We start from the raw sequence: 17,757 nt of genomic DNA, 5'->3' as shown, positions 1-17,757 counted from the left end.
CACAACCCTATGCAAGTATTACAACCCAGTTTATAACATAATTTATGTTACTGTTAGGAGGTAAATGGAAGTTCTACGAGACAGGCTCACAAAACCATCGGGCAGCAAATTCCAGGCACTGCCTGCTTGGCTGGTGAGACCCAAGCATCTGAATCCCACGACCACAAGCACTGGTGTGACAGTGGGACAAAGACTGTAGGACACGGTCCCTGTTGTGGTGTCCAGTCAGAGGAGCCTGAGAGAGCTGGTGGCCCCTTGCAGCACGGCCCGGGGAGGTGCAGCTGGACCCCAGCCCGCCGCTGGCGCGCAGCTCTCTCACAGGGCACTGTCCCAGCGTCCCCCCACAGCCACACTGCGATGCTCCGAGACATTTGTGCGGGGCCCCTGGCTGCGGAGGCACAGCCCGGAGGGACAGGCGGGAAGGGAGGGCTCTGCGGTTCCCCTCGCCCTCTCGGGGAGCCCGGGCCCGGCCTCTGCCCCCAGAGCGGCGGGGCGGGAAATGGCGGCGCCCGGGGACCGGGATGGGTGCGAGCGGCGCGGGGCGACGGAGAGCGAGCGCGGGGCGAGCCGTGAGCAGCGGGGGTGCGGAGGGTGAACTCTGCGAGCGTGTCACTGTGTGTGCGAGCGCGTAACTGCGTGCGGTGCGTGCGTGTGTGTGTGTGTGTGTGTGTGTGTGTGAGAGAGAGAGAGAGAGTGTGCGCGGGGCGGGCGGCGGGGGGAGCGCAGGGGCGGGCCGGCGGCAGCGGCGCTGCTGGCCGCGCTCCAGCCCGGCGCACTAATACAGGCTGGCGGCTCCCGCCTGACTGACGCCGGCCGGGGCTGCTGCTGCCGCTGCCGCGCTGCGCCCTGGCCCCACCGCCGCCGCCGCCGCGCAGCTGCAGCCCCGCTCTCGCCCGCGGCGCGCCGAGACCCCAGCCCGCGCCGGTGGCAGGTAAGAGCCGGGCTCCCGGCCGCGTCCCGGGACGGAGCGCCGTGCGGCGGGGGGCGCGAGGAGGACGGTTCCGAAAGTTCGCGCCGGGGGCGGGCGGCGCACCTGGGGCAGGCGGTGCGGGCGGCATCCCGCGGGCGGGCGGCATCCCCCGGGATGGTGCCCCTCGGCGGGAGGGGGCCGAGGCGCGGGAGACGCGGCGACGCCAGGGCTGCGAGCGAAAAGGAGGAGCGCGGGGAAAGAGAGCGTTGTTGTGGATGGCTGGAGGCTGACATGCATTCCCGCTGAGAGGGCTGCTTTCCTTAAGGAAAACAAAACCCACATGACACGTTCGGAGATGGTTTTTCACTTGCAGAGGTTATTTTCTGTTCGAGAAATCCCGCCGCCTGACGCGCTCCCGAATAGAACGGAGCAGAAATTCGGGGATTTGGGTTTGTGCTCCAGCTGCAGGCGCGGGATCTTTCAGAACCAAACCCCGTAACGGCACAGCCCGAGCCGAGGGGGTCCACGGTTGGGCCCGTTTGTATCAATTCCGATATCGTGTGGTGGTAACTTCGTGTTTGCCCACTTGGATTTTATGGGTGAATTAATTTGAGCATGGCTGGGGTCGCTCGCGAAGGCACGTCAGTGGGAACAAAAATAAATGACACACACATGCGTGCGCACAAACACGCGCGCTGTTAATTGCTGGCATTTTACAGATTAGTGAAAAAAGAAAAGAAAAGAAAAAGCGCAGCTCAGAATGGCCAACTCTTTGGTGAATGAGCTCTGCCTTGGCAGCAGTAGGAAGTGATGTGCACGTCTCTGGAACGGGTTCAAGTTTGTGGCTGCTGGGGAAGGACACTGCGGAGAGCACGAGTTTTGGTGCTTTGCATCTCCCGTGTGCAGAGATGTGCGTCTGTATGGGTGGCAATGCTCTCCTCGGCTCCCAGAGCGTAAGCATAAGAAAACACCACAAAACTCTTCCCCTCGGCCATGGGAGGATGAATGTCATCGCTCACCCAAACGTCATCGAGCCAGACAGCTCCTGTTGTCCAGATTTGCTGTGTGCCCACGTCTGCCTGGTTTGCGTTTGCTTCCTGCTGTACTTTAGAGCGGAGGCTTCGAGTGTAATTTTTATTTCATTTCTTTTTCATGCTGAGTTACTTTGACATAGTAGCTAGAAGAAGTGTGCCACAAAGTATTCTTGAAATGACTCGTTTCAAGAAGCACACTGTTCTACATTCTGAGTCCTGCAGTGATTTCTATTCCTGTCTGCCCTTTGTGATGGAGTTACAGATGTTTTCTTCTTCACTCTGTTACAGGCATACAAGCGATAAGCAAAAACTGCAAAAACAAATAAGGGTCACTTGTATTTTATCATGCACCCCAATTCGATCAGAATTTGTGTTTTCATAGGAGTTGGGGATGCATGCTTTTATTTACATACAGAACTAAACTGAACACAGACAAAGGTTTACTCTAAGCTCTCAACTGCCCAACTTTGAAGAGCTGTTAAGCATTAGTATTTTATCAATGCACTTGTCCCAGGCTGAGAGCACATACACGTATGCTGCATACCTACGGAAGGTGGAGGCGAGGCACTCAGAGCTTCTGCACACAAACTGGTGGTGGTTCCCTATCTGCCTTCACTGGGGACAAGGCAAGGCCCAGCCCACTAAAACAGGACCACAGAAATGTTGGCATAGCGTATCACGTAACATCTGGACAGTTAATCCTCCTTTTTCCCCTTTTATTCTTTTACTGACTTTGTGCATCTCGAGCTTGAATCCTCAGCTATCTCCTGTTATCGGCTCGGCAGATAGGGTGTCATGTAATCCTCTCTGCTGAATGCTCAAGTGCTGTAATTCTGATGGCCTGACTAATCTGTCTCGATAAAGTTTTATTTTTCCATTGTTAAATTCAAAGGACAATGACTACTAATTACAAGTGACCTCTAACCAAAACACCAGTTAGTGTTTATCGCTGGTGCTCACTTGCTAACAGTAATTCCAGCATCAGCTCTATGGGGCACCCTGCCTCAGAGAAACTTGACAGAATAAGAGGAGCCAAAAGGGAAGAAAATACATACACTCTGGGTCATTTGTGGTGAAAATATAGTGAAAGTGTACGTAGATTCCATTTGCTCTGCAGTATGCCTGTTGCAAATAATAATGACATGGATGAGGAAGAAATAATTAAAAATATCATAAATATTTTAACTGAAAACAGCACAGCAAAAACGTACAGAAGGTTGTTATGGTAGGCTGCCTGGTTTCCTGCTGCAGGCTGGTATAAGGAATCATTAGTGTTATTGAACATTAACAGCAAAAGATAGTAATAGCAGTGACAATTTGAGAGAATCATTGCTTTCCTATTACTGTCTTTGAGAACATTTGTTCTAAGAAACATTAGACTGAATACAGTGTAATAAAATTAATTTTTCAAAAATATCCCCAATTATTTCCCATCTTACATTCTTTTATAATATTTGAATGATAATAGCATGGGAATTTTACAGATGAAGAGTTGAATTAAAGAGTCTAGGGCTCTGTGTATTTATTATAGTAGCTGAAAACCACGCTGTGCTTTTGCAGATGAGTTAGATCTAATAGACTGTGGGATCAGAGCCCAGTCCGAGATCCTGACAAACAGATGTATGCATGTAAAACAAAACAGGTGAAACTTTCTCAGGTTTTAGTGAAGATACCTGTGATTTTTAGATGGGTTGTTCCACAGGACTAACAGCAGGTTTCTGAAAGAGCTATTGCAGCATCTTAAGCAAGTTGAGCAGTTTTTCTTTGAAGTTCAGCTCCTCTGGACACGGACATGACAAGGACACAGTGGAAATGGAGACAGTTTCCCAGTTGACATGGTTGCCTCTATGTAAATAGACAAAACAAAACAGAAAGAAAAACAAAATTATAATTTTTTTATTATTATTTTTTTTTTTTAATTGTGACAGCATGAGGATGCAGGTGAGTTTCTCACTGGGAGGAGAAATGCCTTATCTTTCCTGCATCCTGCTCTCCAATACTTGTTTTCCTCCCTCTCTTCTTCATTGTCAAGAGCACCACCGTTCTCCCCTCTGACAAACTCAGCATCATCTTTTGACTTCTCTGTTTCCTTACAAGCTGGTACTCCCAGATGTCTTTTGACATTTTTTTCTTTGCATGGCTTCTTACATTCCTTCCTCCTTTTGTTTGCAGCTGCCAAAGCATTAGTCCACACTTTGGCAACCATCCAGCTTGATACTGCAACCTCCCGTTTCCCAACAAGCTCTCTCCTTCCACCTACGTTCACAGTCAGTGAAAAATCCTGCCAAAATCCTCTATCTTCTGCTTTCCATTCTGGAACGTCTCTGTGCTGACCTATCTTACTGAGTCTTTATATACTCCTGGTCTTTGTTTAGACCATGAAAATTTTCCCTGCTTCCAGTGTTTTCCAGATCCATTGGCCTCAGCCTTGTGCTTCACTGAAAGACAGAGAGGAGAAGGGAAGAAAATCAGCAGACCCTTGGGTCATTCCAGTTTGTTCTGCTTCAGGCTTCCTTTCACCCTCATTACCTGGCTACAAAAGGAGCAAGATTTGTCACTGCTTGATAACTGTTTCTCTGTGTTTGTTCTGCCTTGTATTGTACTTGGTCAGGCAGCTGTGCTGTGAGAACACGAGGCAGCGAGCTGTTGGTGGTGGGACCTTTCCATGAAGTGATGTTTGCTAACAGCAAAGCTCCGTGTAATTAAGAATACTTTATAATGCAAATAACTGTGTTACTGAGGTCAGTACATTTAAACAATGCTTAATCACTTAACGTTCTCTTGCTATGCCTTTCCGTAATGAAAAATCATTTTTTAAGCATTCTTGTGTAGCGTTTCTCATCAGGAGATATGGAAGAGCTTTTACAAAGCAGTCATTGTCAGGATACCTATGTGATAGATGCAGAAACCTGAGGGAAAATCACTTACCCAGAGGCTTGTGGCAGGGCGTGATCCAACACAACTGCCTGGTAGGCTCAGAAGGGACCAAAGGCACGAGGATTTCACACAGATTTTAAGATTCCCTTGTGGTTGCTTGCTGGCCTGGCCTATCCAAACCTACTTGTCTTCATCCAATTGCTGTGGATGTGCCCAGTTGCCAGCATGCAGTTTCTTACCCTGCAGCATATTACCCATACTACCCAGGGTAGCTAATTTATCTCTTTAATCAAGAGATCTTGGATTACTTCATGGAGGGCACAAGGCTTCCACGGGGACATCTAGAGTAGAGAACTGAAATTCATTCTGGTGTGAGGCATGACCTGCAGCTCCTTTGGCTGCTTTGCTGTATGTCCTGCAAGATTTCTGCTGGGTCATTGGCTTCTTGGTGGGAACCTGTATGAAGGCAGAACTGAGCTGTAGGAGGGGAGAGGAAAGGGAGAAATGGAGCTGGAGAGATGAGATGTTCCCTGCACCTGAAGATGTGCAGGAGAGATGTGTTTCCTTTTAAAGACTCAGTGACCTCTTTCTGCCTTTTGTTTGGTATCCTGCATTTTCTGAAGATGGCTGTAACCATGGCTTGCCATCTTGAATGTTAAAGAGAATTCAGCCCTCATTTTATGCTCCCGGGTTCAAATGTAGACTTATGAAGGCTGTTTAATCTCATAAGCAAGTGTTCTGGTTTGCAGAGCACCCACATCTTCAGCTGAAGTCACTGGGAACAGCCAGCTGTCTCCTCCTTTACACCCCACAGGAGGGAACTAGATAAACAAGTTCTTGCTCCTTTTGCTCTTAGTCATATTGTTGTGAAATAGCTTCCGTAGAGCCCAAGCGTACCCAGATATTCTTCATGGAAATGCTTGGGACCTTTGGCTGCTTGTCCAAGGCAAATCCCTCTGCTCAATCAGATCTCTACATAGAAAAAACCCGTGATATCAGTCCTACCTGTCCTCCACAGTCCTTTTTTGCAGATTTCCAGAATGTAAACCCTGTGAATGCTCCCTTCCCTACTCCTCACAGGGTTTCACAAGTCACTGAGGGCTCGGTTAGCACAGATGGCTGAGGCTCTTGGTGCAGGAGAGCCTTTATGTCAATCTTATTTTACTAACAATTTCCCACAGCGATGTGCAATGAAAGCCTTTTAGGAAACACAGTTTTGAATGCAAGACTTGAACACAATGAAATGCTAATGAGATTCCACGGAAAACTGCTAACAGGAGATATATAGAAAGTTTTGTGTGTGAAACTTATCCTCCTATAGGGATTTGCCCATAGGGAGGAAGAGTCTGTCTCTAGGCCTGCTGTCAGTCCAAGTGGGAAACACTTCTGGAAGTTTTCCCTTTTCAGTGTTTTATTGACAGTCTGTGTGACCTATTGATCTATATTTCACTTGCCAAGCTGTGTATTGCATTCAGTGATACTAAATCTGCCAAAGATGTCTGCTGCATTAACTTTGTAATGGAGTAAGTAGCCCTTCAGGCAGGCCTCCCTGATGTCTGTCTGGGGCCTTAGGTGTCAGGTGTGAAGCCTACGTGCTGAGCTGCAGCCAGGCCTGTGGCTGGAGCTACTTTGTCACATGGGGTTCTTGTTGGCCAGGCTAGCTTGTTCTTGTACCCAGCTAACTCTCAGCATCACAGGTTGCCTTTGGTTCTATGACTTGAGACACACGATGCAACTAGGCAGCAGATCTCAGTGCACAAGATATGGATCCTGGTGTCAGAATTAAACCTTGCAGATCTGCCTAAGGGAGCCAACCTCCCTTCATTTCTGTGCATCCCAGCAGGGAATGAAGCTATCGGGGACTGTGCTGAGTGCTGCAGAGCTGGGCCCACATCTCCTGCTAGGCAGATGGGACGTGCTACATGATTTGCCTTATGCATTTTGCATGTATGTGCTGTAAATGTACATCTTAAACTCAAAAAGCATATTCCTTTCCACCAACTTAAGTTAGTTCCAGGGTAGCCTCCTCACCAGCCTTGAGCATCAGATCCTAGGTGGAGCAACTGTTCTTTAGAAGTATCCTTATTCAAAACATTCTTAATATCTAACTAAGCAAATCCTTTTCCTAAAATGGGTATTTGGGAATTGCTCCAAGAACACCAGTGATTGATAACAAGATTACAGTATCTGATTAGTGTGGATATAAACTTCAGGCCAGCGATGAAGCTGAAATTCTTTTCTAGTCCCCTTCTTCCTTTGTGAAGTGTTTGTTCTGGAGGCACTTGGCTGCATGCTTTGTATTAGAGACGAGTCAGCGTTTATTTTAAAAGCAGGAACTCTATTTTTTGCGTATTTCCAACTGTTCCATTTTTAGAAACACCGATGGGCTTTGCTACAGTTTCTCTGGGAATGGTGAGTATGTGAAGAATGCAGGACAGACTGTCTATGAAATGGGGAGAACCAGAGCCACAAGAAGGCATGTTAGCTCTCCAAGGCAGGTTGATGCACCTCACCGTCATACCCCACTGTCTCCTGCCTTCTCCCCAAGAATACATCATCAAAACTTCCCCATGGCATTCATACTCCTTAGCCTCTTATCTCAGGAAGGTGGAAGGCAGTTGAGAGATGAGCACTTTGTCAGGGCTACCGGTTGGAGGAAGCCAGGCCACGGGAAGGGATAAGGGGAATTGATCTTCTTCCTTCATTGGGGGAGCAGAGCGTGAGGTAGAGGAGAGGGTGTATCCTCTGGGGTTACATCTCAGAGACTTCACTGTGGCCCAGCCAGAGAATATACTTTGGTTAACTCTATATAAACATGGCAGCCGCTGGTTTCCTTTAAAATTTAATAGCGAGGAAGGAAACCCGGTCAAAGAGAGATCGTAGTGATAAATTGGTCCAGTTTCATATTTTTGCACAGATCTTGGTTATGGTAATTTTGTGTGGTGCTTTCAAATATTGTGGGAGGTTTTCAAAGGCACAAATTAGTGTGAATTTCTAGCCCTGTGTTTTTGGTGAGCATGTTTATCCTGAGCAGTGGGATGCAGGAGCACTGCCCAAGTTTGCCCAGGGCTTGAAACAGTGCAACCATGTTAGCATAGTGCTGCACCTGAAAAGAGAAGCTCTTTGGCTTGATCGCAATAGAGGGCCGTAGGGCCAGAAGTATTTTCAGGAGGCTTTCTAGTCAATTCTTCCTTCTTAAGGCCAGCACAGTTATTCTTCAAGAAAACTGTGTAAGTCTGGGAGGCTCTGGAGTCCCCTCCTTGCTTCAAAAGCAACCTGGACATGGTCCTGAGCACTGTGCTCTGGATGTCCCTCCTGGAGCTGGGGTTGGGCCAGGTGTCCCCAGCGTTGCTTTCCTCTAATGTGCTCTGATACTGTAGTTGCTCTCTCAGACCTCCAACAGCAGATCCCAACACTTAGTTCTTTACTGTTAGCTACTTTCCTCGTCTCTTCACATGAAAGATAGATTGCTGCTATCCTGCTTGCACATTTTGCACATTTGCGTACTCCTGCCATGTCCGTGACCCTCCCTTCTTCCTGTCTAACACAGTTTTGCTGCTTCTGGTACTCAAAAGATGAAGTCATTCAGTATTCAGTGTGCAGCTGTACTGTGTCTTGTAGATGTGCATGTTCAGAGTGGTCCCACTGCAGGAATTAGCTCATCCCTTCCCAGGGCATCACGGACATACCAGAAGTGAGCAGGGTATTCACTTTTCTGTTGTGACTGAATCTGTGCCTCTTAAACACAGCCTCAAGTGCTTGGCTTATGGAAATTTATGTAACTGTGTTAAGTTGCATGGTTTACATGCCAGAATGTGTCCCTCCTTATAGCAAATGAATGTGTTATTCCTGACCAGAGAAGCTGGACTATGCCTAGTAGCTGAGGTAATATTTGAGAGGTTCCACAAGCTCAGTGAGATTATTTGGAAGTCACAGATGTTTAGACACTGGCATCAGATTTTGTCTTCATTTTAACCTGGAAGCAGCAAATGCATTGAAGTCTCCACAAGGCAGAGGAGTGGACAGAGAGGCACAAAGTGCTGTGGGATTTGCTCTTTAGTATCAATGGCTTCACTTAAAATTCAGTGTAGAAAAACCTTCAGAACAAATTGAAATAAACAAGAAAATAAGTTTCAGAAGTTTGCATTATTCATTTAAGCTTATAGGAATAAACAATGAGATATTGCCAGGGCTGTGTGAAACATGGACAAATTTGAGTCTCAAGTACTTTACCTCATATCATCACAGCTGTTTTCAGTGGAGCACTTCAGGGTCAAACCAGGAAGAAATTTAGTTTCTTAATTAAAAAAACAAAAAAAACCCACCTCCTTTACATCCCATTTAATTAAAACCCTGGGTGTCAGGTTCTGTGGTTGTGGAAGAGCTTGGTAACAATGTGATGAATAATTCATTCACTATTTTTTGTTGGGTGCAAAAGACAGTGGTTTTGGATGGGTTCATAACAACAACCTTGTCTTGCTGGTCCCCATCACAAGAAGAACCCTGGAGGATCCCAAACTGAACCATGGGTGTCACAAATGAGCAGGAGTCTTCTGAAGGTGATTTGCATGCATAAAGAGTAACATGGGGCAGCTGTTACTGAACTGTGAGCTGCTTACAGGAGCAGCAGAAAATGTGTGTGTGTGTGTAGCTCATATATGCATTCCCATGACACTCTTCAGAAGTAAACACATGGGTAAAAACCTCTCTGCCCTGCACTGAACATCTGTGCTTGCAAAAGCCTGTGCTAGTGCAGGATTTGTGCTTCAGGGTGTGGGAGCACACCCAGGGTAAGGTCAGGGAAGTTCTTCGCTCATTTGGGACCTGAAGAATTTGTAAACAATCTTTTATTTATTTATTTAAAAAACCCTTCCCCCTGCCGAGGTGTGGGAGATCCATGCAGCAAACAACAATGGTGATGTGACAAAGGAAGATCTTTGCCACCCTGAGCCCTCAATGTATGCTGACTGCTATCAGGTCTCTATTACAGCAGTATCAGCTCTGAGAAAACCCACAGGCTTTTCTCTTTTGTAGTAGGAAGCAATAACTAAATCAGTGCTAGGTAAAAATAACTAATCATGTGTGTTTGTAACATTCCCTTTTAACGTAGTTTGACTAAAATAATTTTCTCCCTTCCAATTCTGTTGTGGTTTAGTCACTGAGCTGTAGACTTCCAGTTATAATTGTCCCACTCTTCCATTTTCCAGCTGCGTGCAATCTCTAAGAACTGCACAGCTTATGTCTAGACGACCCTCTGAGAAATCTCTCTCTGTGGCCTTACTTAGCTGCTGCAATGACACCGAGACTGATGATGTCAGCCATTTTCGAGACTGATAGCCGTGCCTTTCATGGCTTAGTTAGTGGAGGCTGGGCAGACTCTTGGAGTTTTATGCTGAGACCAGATGCATACACACATCTGCATACATACCCATGCACAGCTAGTCTTCTGAGGATGATTAGGCACCGTGCTTTTATGTGGTAGTGTTATAAGCCTGTTTTCACCAGCATTTCAGCAGTTTTTCTTTTAGGCTTCTGCATGCAGCTTAGAGTTGGAATTTAATGAGGACTGATAGAATTCCACTGAAATTGGATTAGCGGGAAACTTCAGCAACACAGTGGCCTGCACAGATGTTTTGCTGGGGGATGATGCAAAGCTTCTCCAACACAGCAAGTCCTTTACAGATTAAGCCAAACCTAAATTTCTCCAAATCTTTCCACAGTGTCAGCATATTGCCGTGTGAGATACAGAGGAGGACATGTTCAATTTCCATGAGCTCTGGAACCCTTCCTACTGACTTCAGCAGGCCTTCACTCAGGTCAGCGAACAGCAAGCACATGATAACAGTGTTTCTTCTGCTTTTCTCTGACTATGATATATCAGGCTTTTCAGCAGTACAGTGGAAGCTACTGTAGAGGAACACGTTTCTCCTATTGACCTGAGGGCCTAAAAGCAAGTTCAACTCTTGCAGGTGAAAAACAGGCTTAGGAATAGGAGGAAGAATTCCAGTCCCTTCTGCTCTCTGTCCATAGAAGTCATTCAAATCTGCAGTGAGACTCATCTCACTCAACACCCATTGTTTGAATTGTCTGATTTTGCTGATTATTTCTAAGGTGACAGTGAGGTGGAATGCATCACGCCATGTACACACACCTTTTTCTGCTTCTTATTTAGGTATTTCGGGGTGAGTAGGTCAGATATGAGTGTCAACAATTTGGACATGTATATGTGGCCAAGTGAATTCTACCCCAGGGCTGCCTCCAAACTAGTAAATCAAACATGCCTAATACTGTTCTTGGCCTTGAGCCCAACTGGGCTGGAGATGCTTGCTTCCATGCAGTAGTTGAGTCACCCTCCTAAACCAGGTCACTCTCTGCAGACTTCATACTTGGAGTGATTGCTGGACCCTTCTAACTCCTTAATCATGCACAAGAAACATTAGAGAGATTGGTATTGGCACAATCAAAGCCATTTCCGTTACTGTGGTAACAGTTTACACTATTCATAATCAATTTTTCATGCTTAGAAATGTTCCCCAGCACTGTTTAATCTACTAGCATAGACATGGTAAAGGTAGGCACCTGTGCGGGGAGAACAGAATACATGAACTAGGCTAAGATATTTCCAATCCCATCTTTTCCTGTTCCTTTAGACCACAGAAACAGAAGGGTGGGTCCATGTTTGCATGATGTATGTCTTCTGTCTCTTCCATAAAGCACAGTTTCATAACTTAAGTTATATAAGTTTCATAACTTAGGCTGAGCTTGATAATGGAATAAAGAAAGCATGGAAAATTGACCATGTTTGGTCTTCACTGTCACTTACCAGACAGATAGACAAAGCTTTCCATGTTGCCCCAGAAGAAGGAATTGTGTTAATGAGGTTCCCTAAAGGATGTGTAACTCATCCTCACAATCGTGCCTTGTTTAGTCACCAAAGGAAATACAAGCAACCATCATGGTATGGCCCAGGGCTTTATGTGAATGCTGGGGATATAGGTCAAAACTGTAAGGCTTCCCTCTGTTTTCAAGTCCAGAGCATCAAGAAACAAGATTGGTCATCAGTCCAGCAAATATGTCAAACAGTTTTAAAACATTTCAGCATTGGAAGTTTCCAGTCTGATGGGCAAGTTGCCTGGTACAAGAGGCATACAGTTTAAACAACCGCTCTCCTAAGAGATCATTAAAATTAAATTGTGGATTAACATCTCTATCTTTACAGCCCTGGAGCAGAGTGGCTGCCTAGGTATTTCATAATGGAGTACCTAAACCTAGCAGCACATGGCTTAGTCTGCTGAATAATATACAGTATTATGTAATGAAATAATGTTAAACTAGGTTGTTCTGATAATGATGTTATTTGAAAATTTCAGTATCTTTAATGCCACTTATGTTTTGAATGTCAGTTCGATTTGGGGAGAAAAAAGATTTCAGAAGAAACTAGGGGGAGAACGATAGGAAATTGTGCAATATACTTATCTGAGACTACATCACATGGTCTGCAAAGCACTGCTTTTGCTTTTATACACATACCCTTGGCGACTCTCCCACTAGCAACAATAGTGCTTAGACTCGTACTGATGTCACTGTTGAGTTATTTAATTTGACCGAAAGAGATTAATGTGTTTATTTAAAACCTTGGTCAAAATGGAAAAGAAAATCTTGGGACAATACTTTTACGTGGACGTGCATGTTTTCATATCTGATGATTGCAGTGTCGCATTAACTTATCAGGGGCAGCTGTTGACACACACTAACGCCCCGGAGACCCCCTCAGATAAGAGCTGGAAGCCATTTTCCCTGTCAGCCTGGAGCAGAGACTTCCACACCACTGCTGGTGCTGTGGGCTTTCATCCCAGGCTGTCTTCTCTTGCTGCTGCCTCCAGGGCCGATCCACAGCCATCCCAGCATTGTTTTATTTTCTCGCGTGAGGATGTGGTTTGGTGCAGCCAAGTAATGACAGCAGCGCAGTGGCATGTGGAAGCCAGCAGGTTGTGATGGGGCAGCAGGGGACAGACACTGCAACTGCACAGACTACATAGAAGGTGCTGGGCTCTGTGGGCCGAGCCTCCTCCCTCTAAGGCATTAGACTTACTATGTTTTACATGGGTTGCTCCAAAAGTAATGCCTTTTATGTATTTCCATGGAAATTACAATAGATTCAAAGAGCACAGTAACGCTATTTGATAGAGCAAATTCTCAATGACAAAACACTATTTTTCAACAGTCACCACCATTAGTTATGTATTTTTGCCAGCCATGAACAAGAGCCAGCATGCCATACATGTAAAAATCAGCACCAGCAGAGGGACCCACTGTCACTGTAACCACTGCTGAAACACACCACCCACTGCCTCATTGTGCTTACATCCACTGTTTGGGCTCTATAAACCTTCAGCTAGTGTTAGTGGGTGCCATTTTTTCCACATCGGGGAATTCTGTGAGACGCCTTTGCTTCATACACACTCCCATATCAGACACCATTTTCTCACACTGCCCCTAAGTTGCCATCTGTCACACGTCAACAAAATGTAACGAGATATTGATGGGAAGGTTCAACCTCTACTGCCATACCACCAACATTTACCTCTGATGTCCTGGGCCAACATCATAAAATAGGAAGCATTACTTTCAAGCAGCCCTAGTACTAGCAGATCAATGGTATCTCCCTGTAGTAAATGATTCTGAACTTTTTTATTTTTCACTTGTACCCTCTAAATGTTTGGAATAAACTTCAGTTTGATTAAGAGGCATAAGCAACTCTCCAGTTAAATACTCCAGGTCATTGTGTGTTTACAAACACAGAGGGGAAAAGAAATCCAGAATCTGAAGTTTCTCTTTGCTGGGATGAGTTTGGGAATGGAATCAATTCATGGAATCGATTATTGATTATTCAGTGGTGCAAGCATGGTGATTGTTGCTGTGGGTGTCTCTTGACAGTTGAGGACAGCCAGACTTACACGTAGAACAATAGTATAGAAATTGCATAAACCACATCCTTGATGTGGTGGCTGCATGAAGCAAGGTGGGCCTGCTTTTCCTGCAAGTTTTGTAGTCCCTCTGTCCATGTTTTCATGTTAGCTCATGTCCCCTGATGCATAGAGCATAAATCTCCAGATGGAATAGCAGCTGCTACTTGGGCTTGTGACATGCCAGAGAGTCACCTTTGTGGTAGGTAGTCATTACTCTACAGCAAATATAACAGGTTGCCTGGGCAGCCCTGGTACCTCAGGCCGTGTGTGCATATCCTGCAGTACAGAATCTCAGAACATCCCAAGTTGGAAAGGATCCACAAAGATCTTTGAGTCCAACTCCTGGCTCCACATAGAACTACCTAAAAATTAAACCATATGTCTGAGAGCGTTGTCCAAGTGCTTCTTGAGCTGTGGAGTGTGCTGCGGAGTTGTGCAGTGCTGAGGGTGTCAGACTCTGCCAAAGAACCAGGCTTTGGGATTGGCATCCTGTCTCAACATGTTCTGCCTGTGTTTGCACTCCGTGTCCCCATGTGCCCTTTGAACTTTTCCAATAGCTGTGCATTTAAAAAAAACTGCAGAATAACATTGTGAAGCTCTGCTGCTCTCAGCACCAGCAATATCTGTCTATTCAGTGGCTGGGAAGGACTCAAGTCCTCCCACAAAGGCAGTTGTGGCGCTGCTTCTGTGGAGGCATCCAGTTTAGCTGCCCTCATCTCCTGCTTTAAGTGCTTTGTACAGCCCTTTGGACTTGATATGTGCAGGGGGTCCATGAAGTATATTTAAAGCAGTAAATAGCTTGACATAGAGGGACTCTTTCCCTCAAAGTTCTAGTCAGTGGAAATATATCATTTTCATCTAAAATTAGACTGGCTCCAGCTACATTAAGGAAAAAAAGAATAGAAAAGAAAGAAAGAAAGAAAAAAGTAAAATAAAAACAAAGAAAAACCCTCAAGAATTAAACTCTTTCTGTTGGACTCTGTCAGATGTAGCAACTCCTAGCAGAAATAGCCCAGGATCCATCCAGCACAAACTGTGTCCAAAAGCCTGTGATTTTCATCCAAAAAACTTCGAGTTGTTGGAGGCAGCCAAATGAACTGGCTGGGCAAACAAGATTTTCTCTTGCATGTGAGACAATGTAAATAAGCTTAGAGAATAGTGATAGATCTTTCAAAGGCACTAAATGGGAATTGTTGAATTGAAAAAGAATTTTGCAGTTAATATTGCACAACTCTTGACAAGTAAAATGAGATTGGAGGGGCAGAGGGAAAGTTGAATTCAGAAAAATATTCTACTCATTACTTCCATACAATTTGTTACTACAAATTAATTTTTTTAGAAGATGCTTGAGCTGAAGCTTAAAGCTTTTGCGTTAAATGTAATCCCAACCCTGCAGTAATTTGCCTACTGCACTTAAGTCCAAGTGCAAATGAAAGTGACTGGATACTTAATGGTTGCTGAGGCTCAAGTCTAAAACAAGCATGGAGGCTAGTAAGGAGGAGAGACTTGGACCCAAAATTAACAGCAGAAGAAACAAACAGAAAAACGCTGAAAACTGAATACACATTTTGAATCATTTATCTTTCAACATATTTTACTGAAGCAACAATGAAAGGAGCGTGTGAAGTTTAACTATGCATTGTGTTGTTATTCCAGGCTTCAGCAGCTTCTTGATGTTTGGAGAGTTCTGAGACCAGCCTTTTGGACTACTTGTAACCAGCACCTAAGGCTACAGAAACTTATGTCTGGAAGAACCTCTTTCTGAAGGAAACATCCATCTCAATATTGCGAAAACTCTGTCCAGGCCTTACAAGGCAGGAGAGTGATTTGTGCTTCTGCTGACACTGGTGTGTAATCTCTGCTTCTTATGCACTCCAGCACCCCTATCAGTTCCTTGTTCTCCTTCACCAGCCCTGCAGTGAAAAGGCTGCTGGGCTGGAAACAAGGAGATGAAGAGGAAAAGTGGGCAGAAAAAGCTGTTGATTCCTTGGTGAAGAAACTAAAGAAGAAAAAAGGTGCCATGGAAGAACTGGAAAGGGCTCTAAGCTGCCCAGGTCAGCCCAGTAAATGTGTCACAATCCCACGTTCCTTGGATGGGCGGCTGCAGGTGTCTCACCGCAAGGGGCTCCCCCATGTCATATACTGCAGAGTGTGGCGCTGGCCTGATTTACAGTCTCACCATGAATTGAAGCCACTGGAATGTTGTGAGTTCCCATTTGGCTCAAAACAGAAAGAAGTGTGCATTAACCCCTACCATTACCGGCGGGTGGAAACTCCAGGTAATTATATCATCTCTGAATGATTCACATCTCTGTTAGCTCTTGTGCTGGCAGGTCTGTACCTAATGCATTCTAATGAGTTCTTTGAGACCTGAAAAAGTAGGCTCTGTTTGATGGTGAAGGACCTTGGCTTTTTCCCTGTCTAGCATCACAGATACCAGCTGTGAAGAGAAGGATCCTGGCTGGGGCCCTTGCTCCATTGCACCCCCAAGAATCTTGTCCAGGGTGCTGAAAGCAAGGCTCCTCTCTGTGGACATGGCTGTTGGCCACCTCCTAATCCTACCCCCGTAGGCTGCTGTCAAGGGTATGTCTGTGAGCTTGAAGGCTAGGCACTGGCTTAGTCTTATCACCTTGGCTGGATTTATGCCACAGTCTGAAAGCCAAAAATAACTCATTGATTCACAGGAAAAATGTATCTCTAGCTTTCTCTGTAAAGATCACAGTTGCAATAAGATGGTTTCTGTTGCTATGGATGTGAATCCGGGTTAGCTGATTCTTGTTAAAATGCTCGATGGTCTGCATTCAGTGGGATTTAATTATCTCAGTGGGTGGTTTATATGAAATAAATCCCCCAACTTCTCATAAAACTTTGAATTTTTCAGTTGATGATTCTCTGTAGACTAGACTTGCTCAGCATTGAAAACTTATGACCTTACTGAAAGGTCATTTAGTTGGGCTTTTTGTCAATGAATCAGCTATTGGAGAGTTGTAGTATGCAGTGTCGACTTCTATAGGACTGGCAGTGATCTCAAGTGGTCATCTTGTTCCTCTCTCCTCCTACTCTCAAAACAGAACAAATTGCCAGGTACATTCCTGACAGATGTTTTCCTAATTAGCACTAAAAATCCCATGTGATAGAGGCTCCACAACCTCCCCAGGCAAGTGAATCTATTGCTTTGCTATCTTTACAGTTCAAAGTGATTTCTAATGTCTAACCTTTCTCTCTTTGCTGCCAAAAATCATGGTAATTTAATTTACTAATGGATATGGCTGGTAAGTGTATACTTATTATTCTGTGATTACTCTTTGTCTGGCATGAACTTTACTATGAGGTGACATTAGCATCAGATAAGTGAACTGTGGGATGTTTCTTTTCACACAGATGAAATAAGGGAAAGACATTTGTTAACATTTGTTAAATGGGGCTGTTCCCCTTCCTGATAGTCCTTCCACAGCAGCAGAGCTGTCATTTTGAAGTTGCATCTGAACTGCTGTAAACAGTGTCAGAGCTAAAAATTTTGCAGCTGCAGGGAGTGGTGCATGTTGTCAACAGTATTTAATGGAAAGAGCTGATCTTCTGACTTTCTAAAATAAACTCCAAGAATCTAAGAAAAGATGCTCATAAAATATCCCATTTTGTGTATCTTTCTCTGTTAAGGCTGTAGTCCCTGGTGCTTTCTCATTTCTTTTGTTGTACCTGTAGTGTAGCTAATGGAGTCTTCTCAGTGCTGACAGCTCTGCACAGGGCTGTTTTAAACTCTGGTCTCTTGATCTCTTCTACAAACGCTAGTACTGCATTAACCAGCAGCTGCTAAATGGCTTCCAGAACTTCCTCCAATCATGAAGCTCTGACTTCAGCTGTGAATATGGCCCTATCATATAGCCTGACAGGCTAAATGCAGGCTAGCTATGTCTGTACTAGTAAATGAAACATGGCTAGGCTACAGCCTGAGAATTGCTGAAATACT

At 45.2% G+C, this 17,757-nt stretch overlaps 1 protein-coding gene across 2 annotated transcripts in view; it reads left to right on the top strand.

The window, feature by feature from the left end:
- Nucleotides 1-846: 846 nt before the first annotated feature.
- The window catches only part of SMAD9 (SMAD family member 9), a 39,888-nt gene continuing 22,977 nt past the window's right edge, over nt 847-17,757 (top strand). For both annotated transcript variants that reach the window (XM_052671027.1, XM_052671026.1), the window contains exons 1-3: nt 847-931; nt 10,542-10,637; nt 15,447-16,069. In XM_052671027.1, coding sequence (XP_052526987.1) covers nt 15,658-16,069 — 412 coding nt within the window. In that variant the 5' untranslated portion in view covers nt 847-931; nt 10,542-10,637; nt 15,447-15,657. The remainder of the gene's footprint in view (nt 932-10,541; nt 10,638-15,446; nt 16,070-17,757) is intronic.

The sequence above is a fragment of the Tympanuchus pallidicinctus genome, unplaced genomic scaffold (assembly GCF_026119805.1).
Source record: "Tympanuchus pallidicinctus isolate F22 unplaced genomic scaffold, pur_lepc_1.0 scaffold11, whole genome shotgun sequence".
NCBI classification, from domain to species: domain Eukaryota; kingdom Metazoa; phylum Chordata; class Aves; order Galliformes; family Phasianidae; genus Tympanuchus; species Tympanuchus pallidicinctus.
This window is presented reverse-complemented; position numbering and strand designations above follow the sequence as displayed.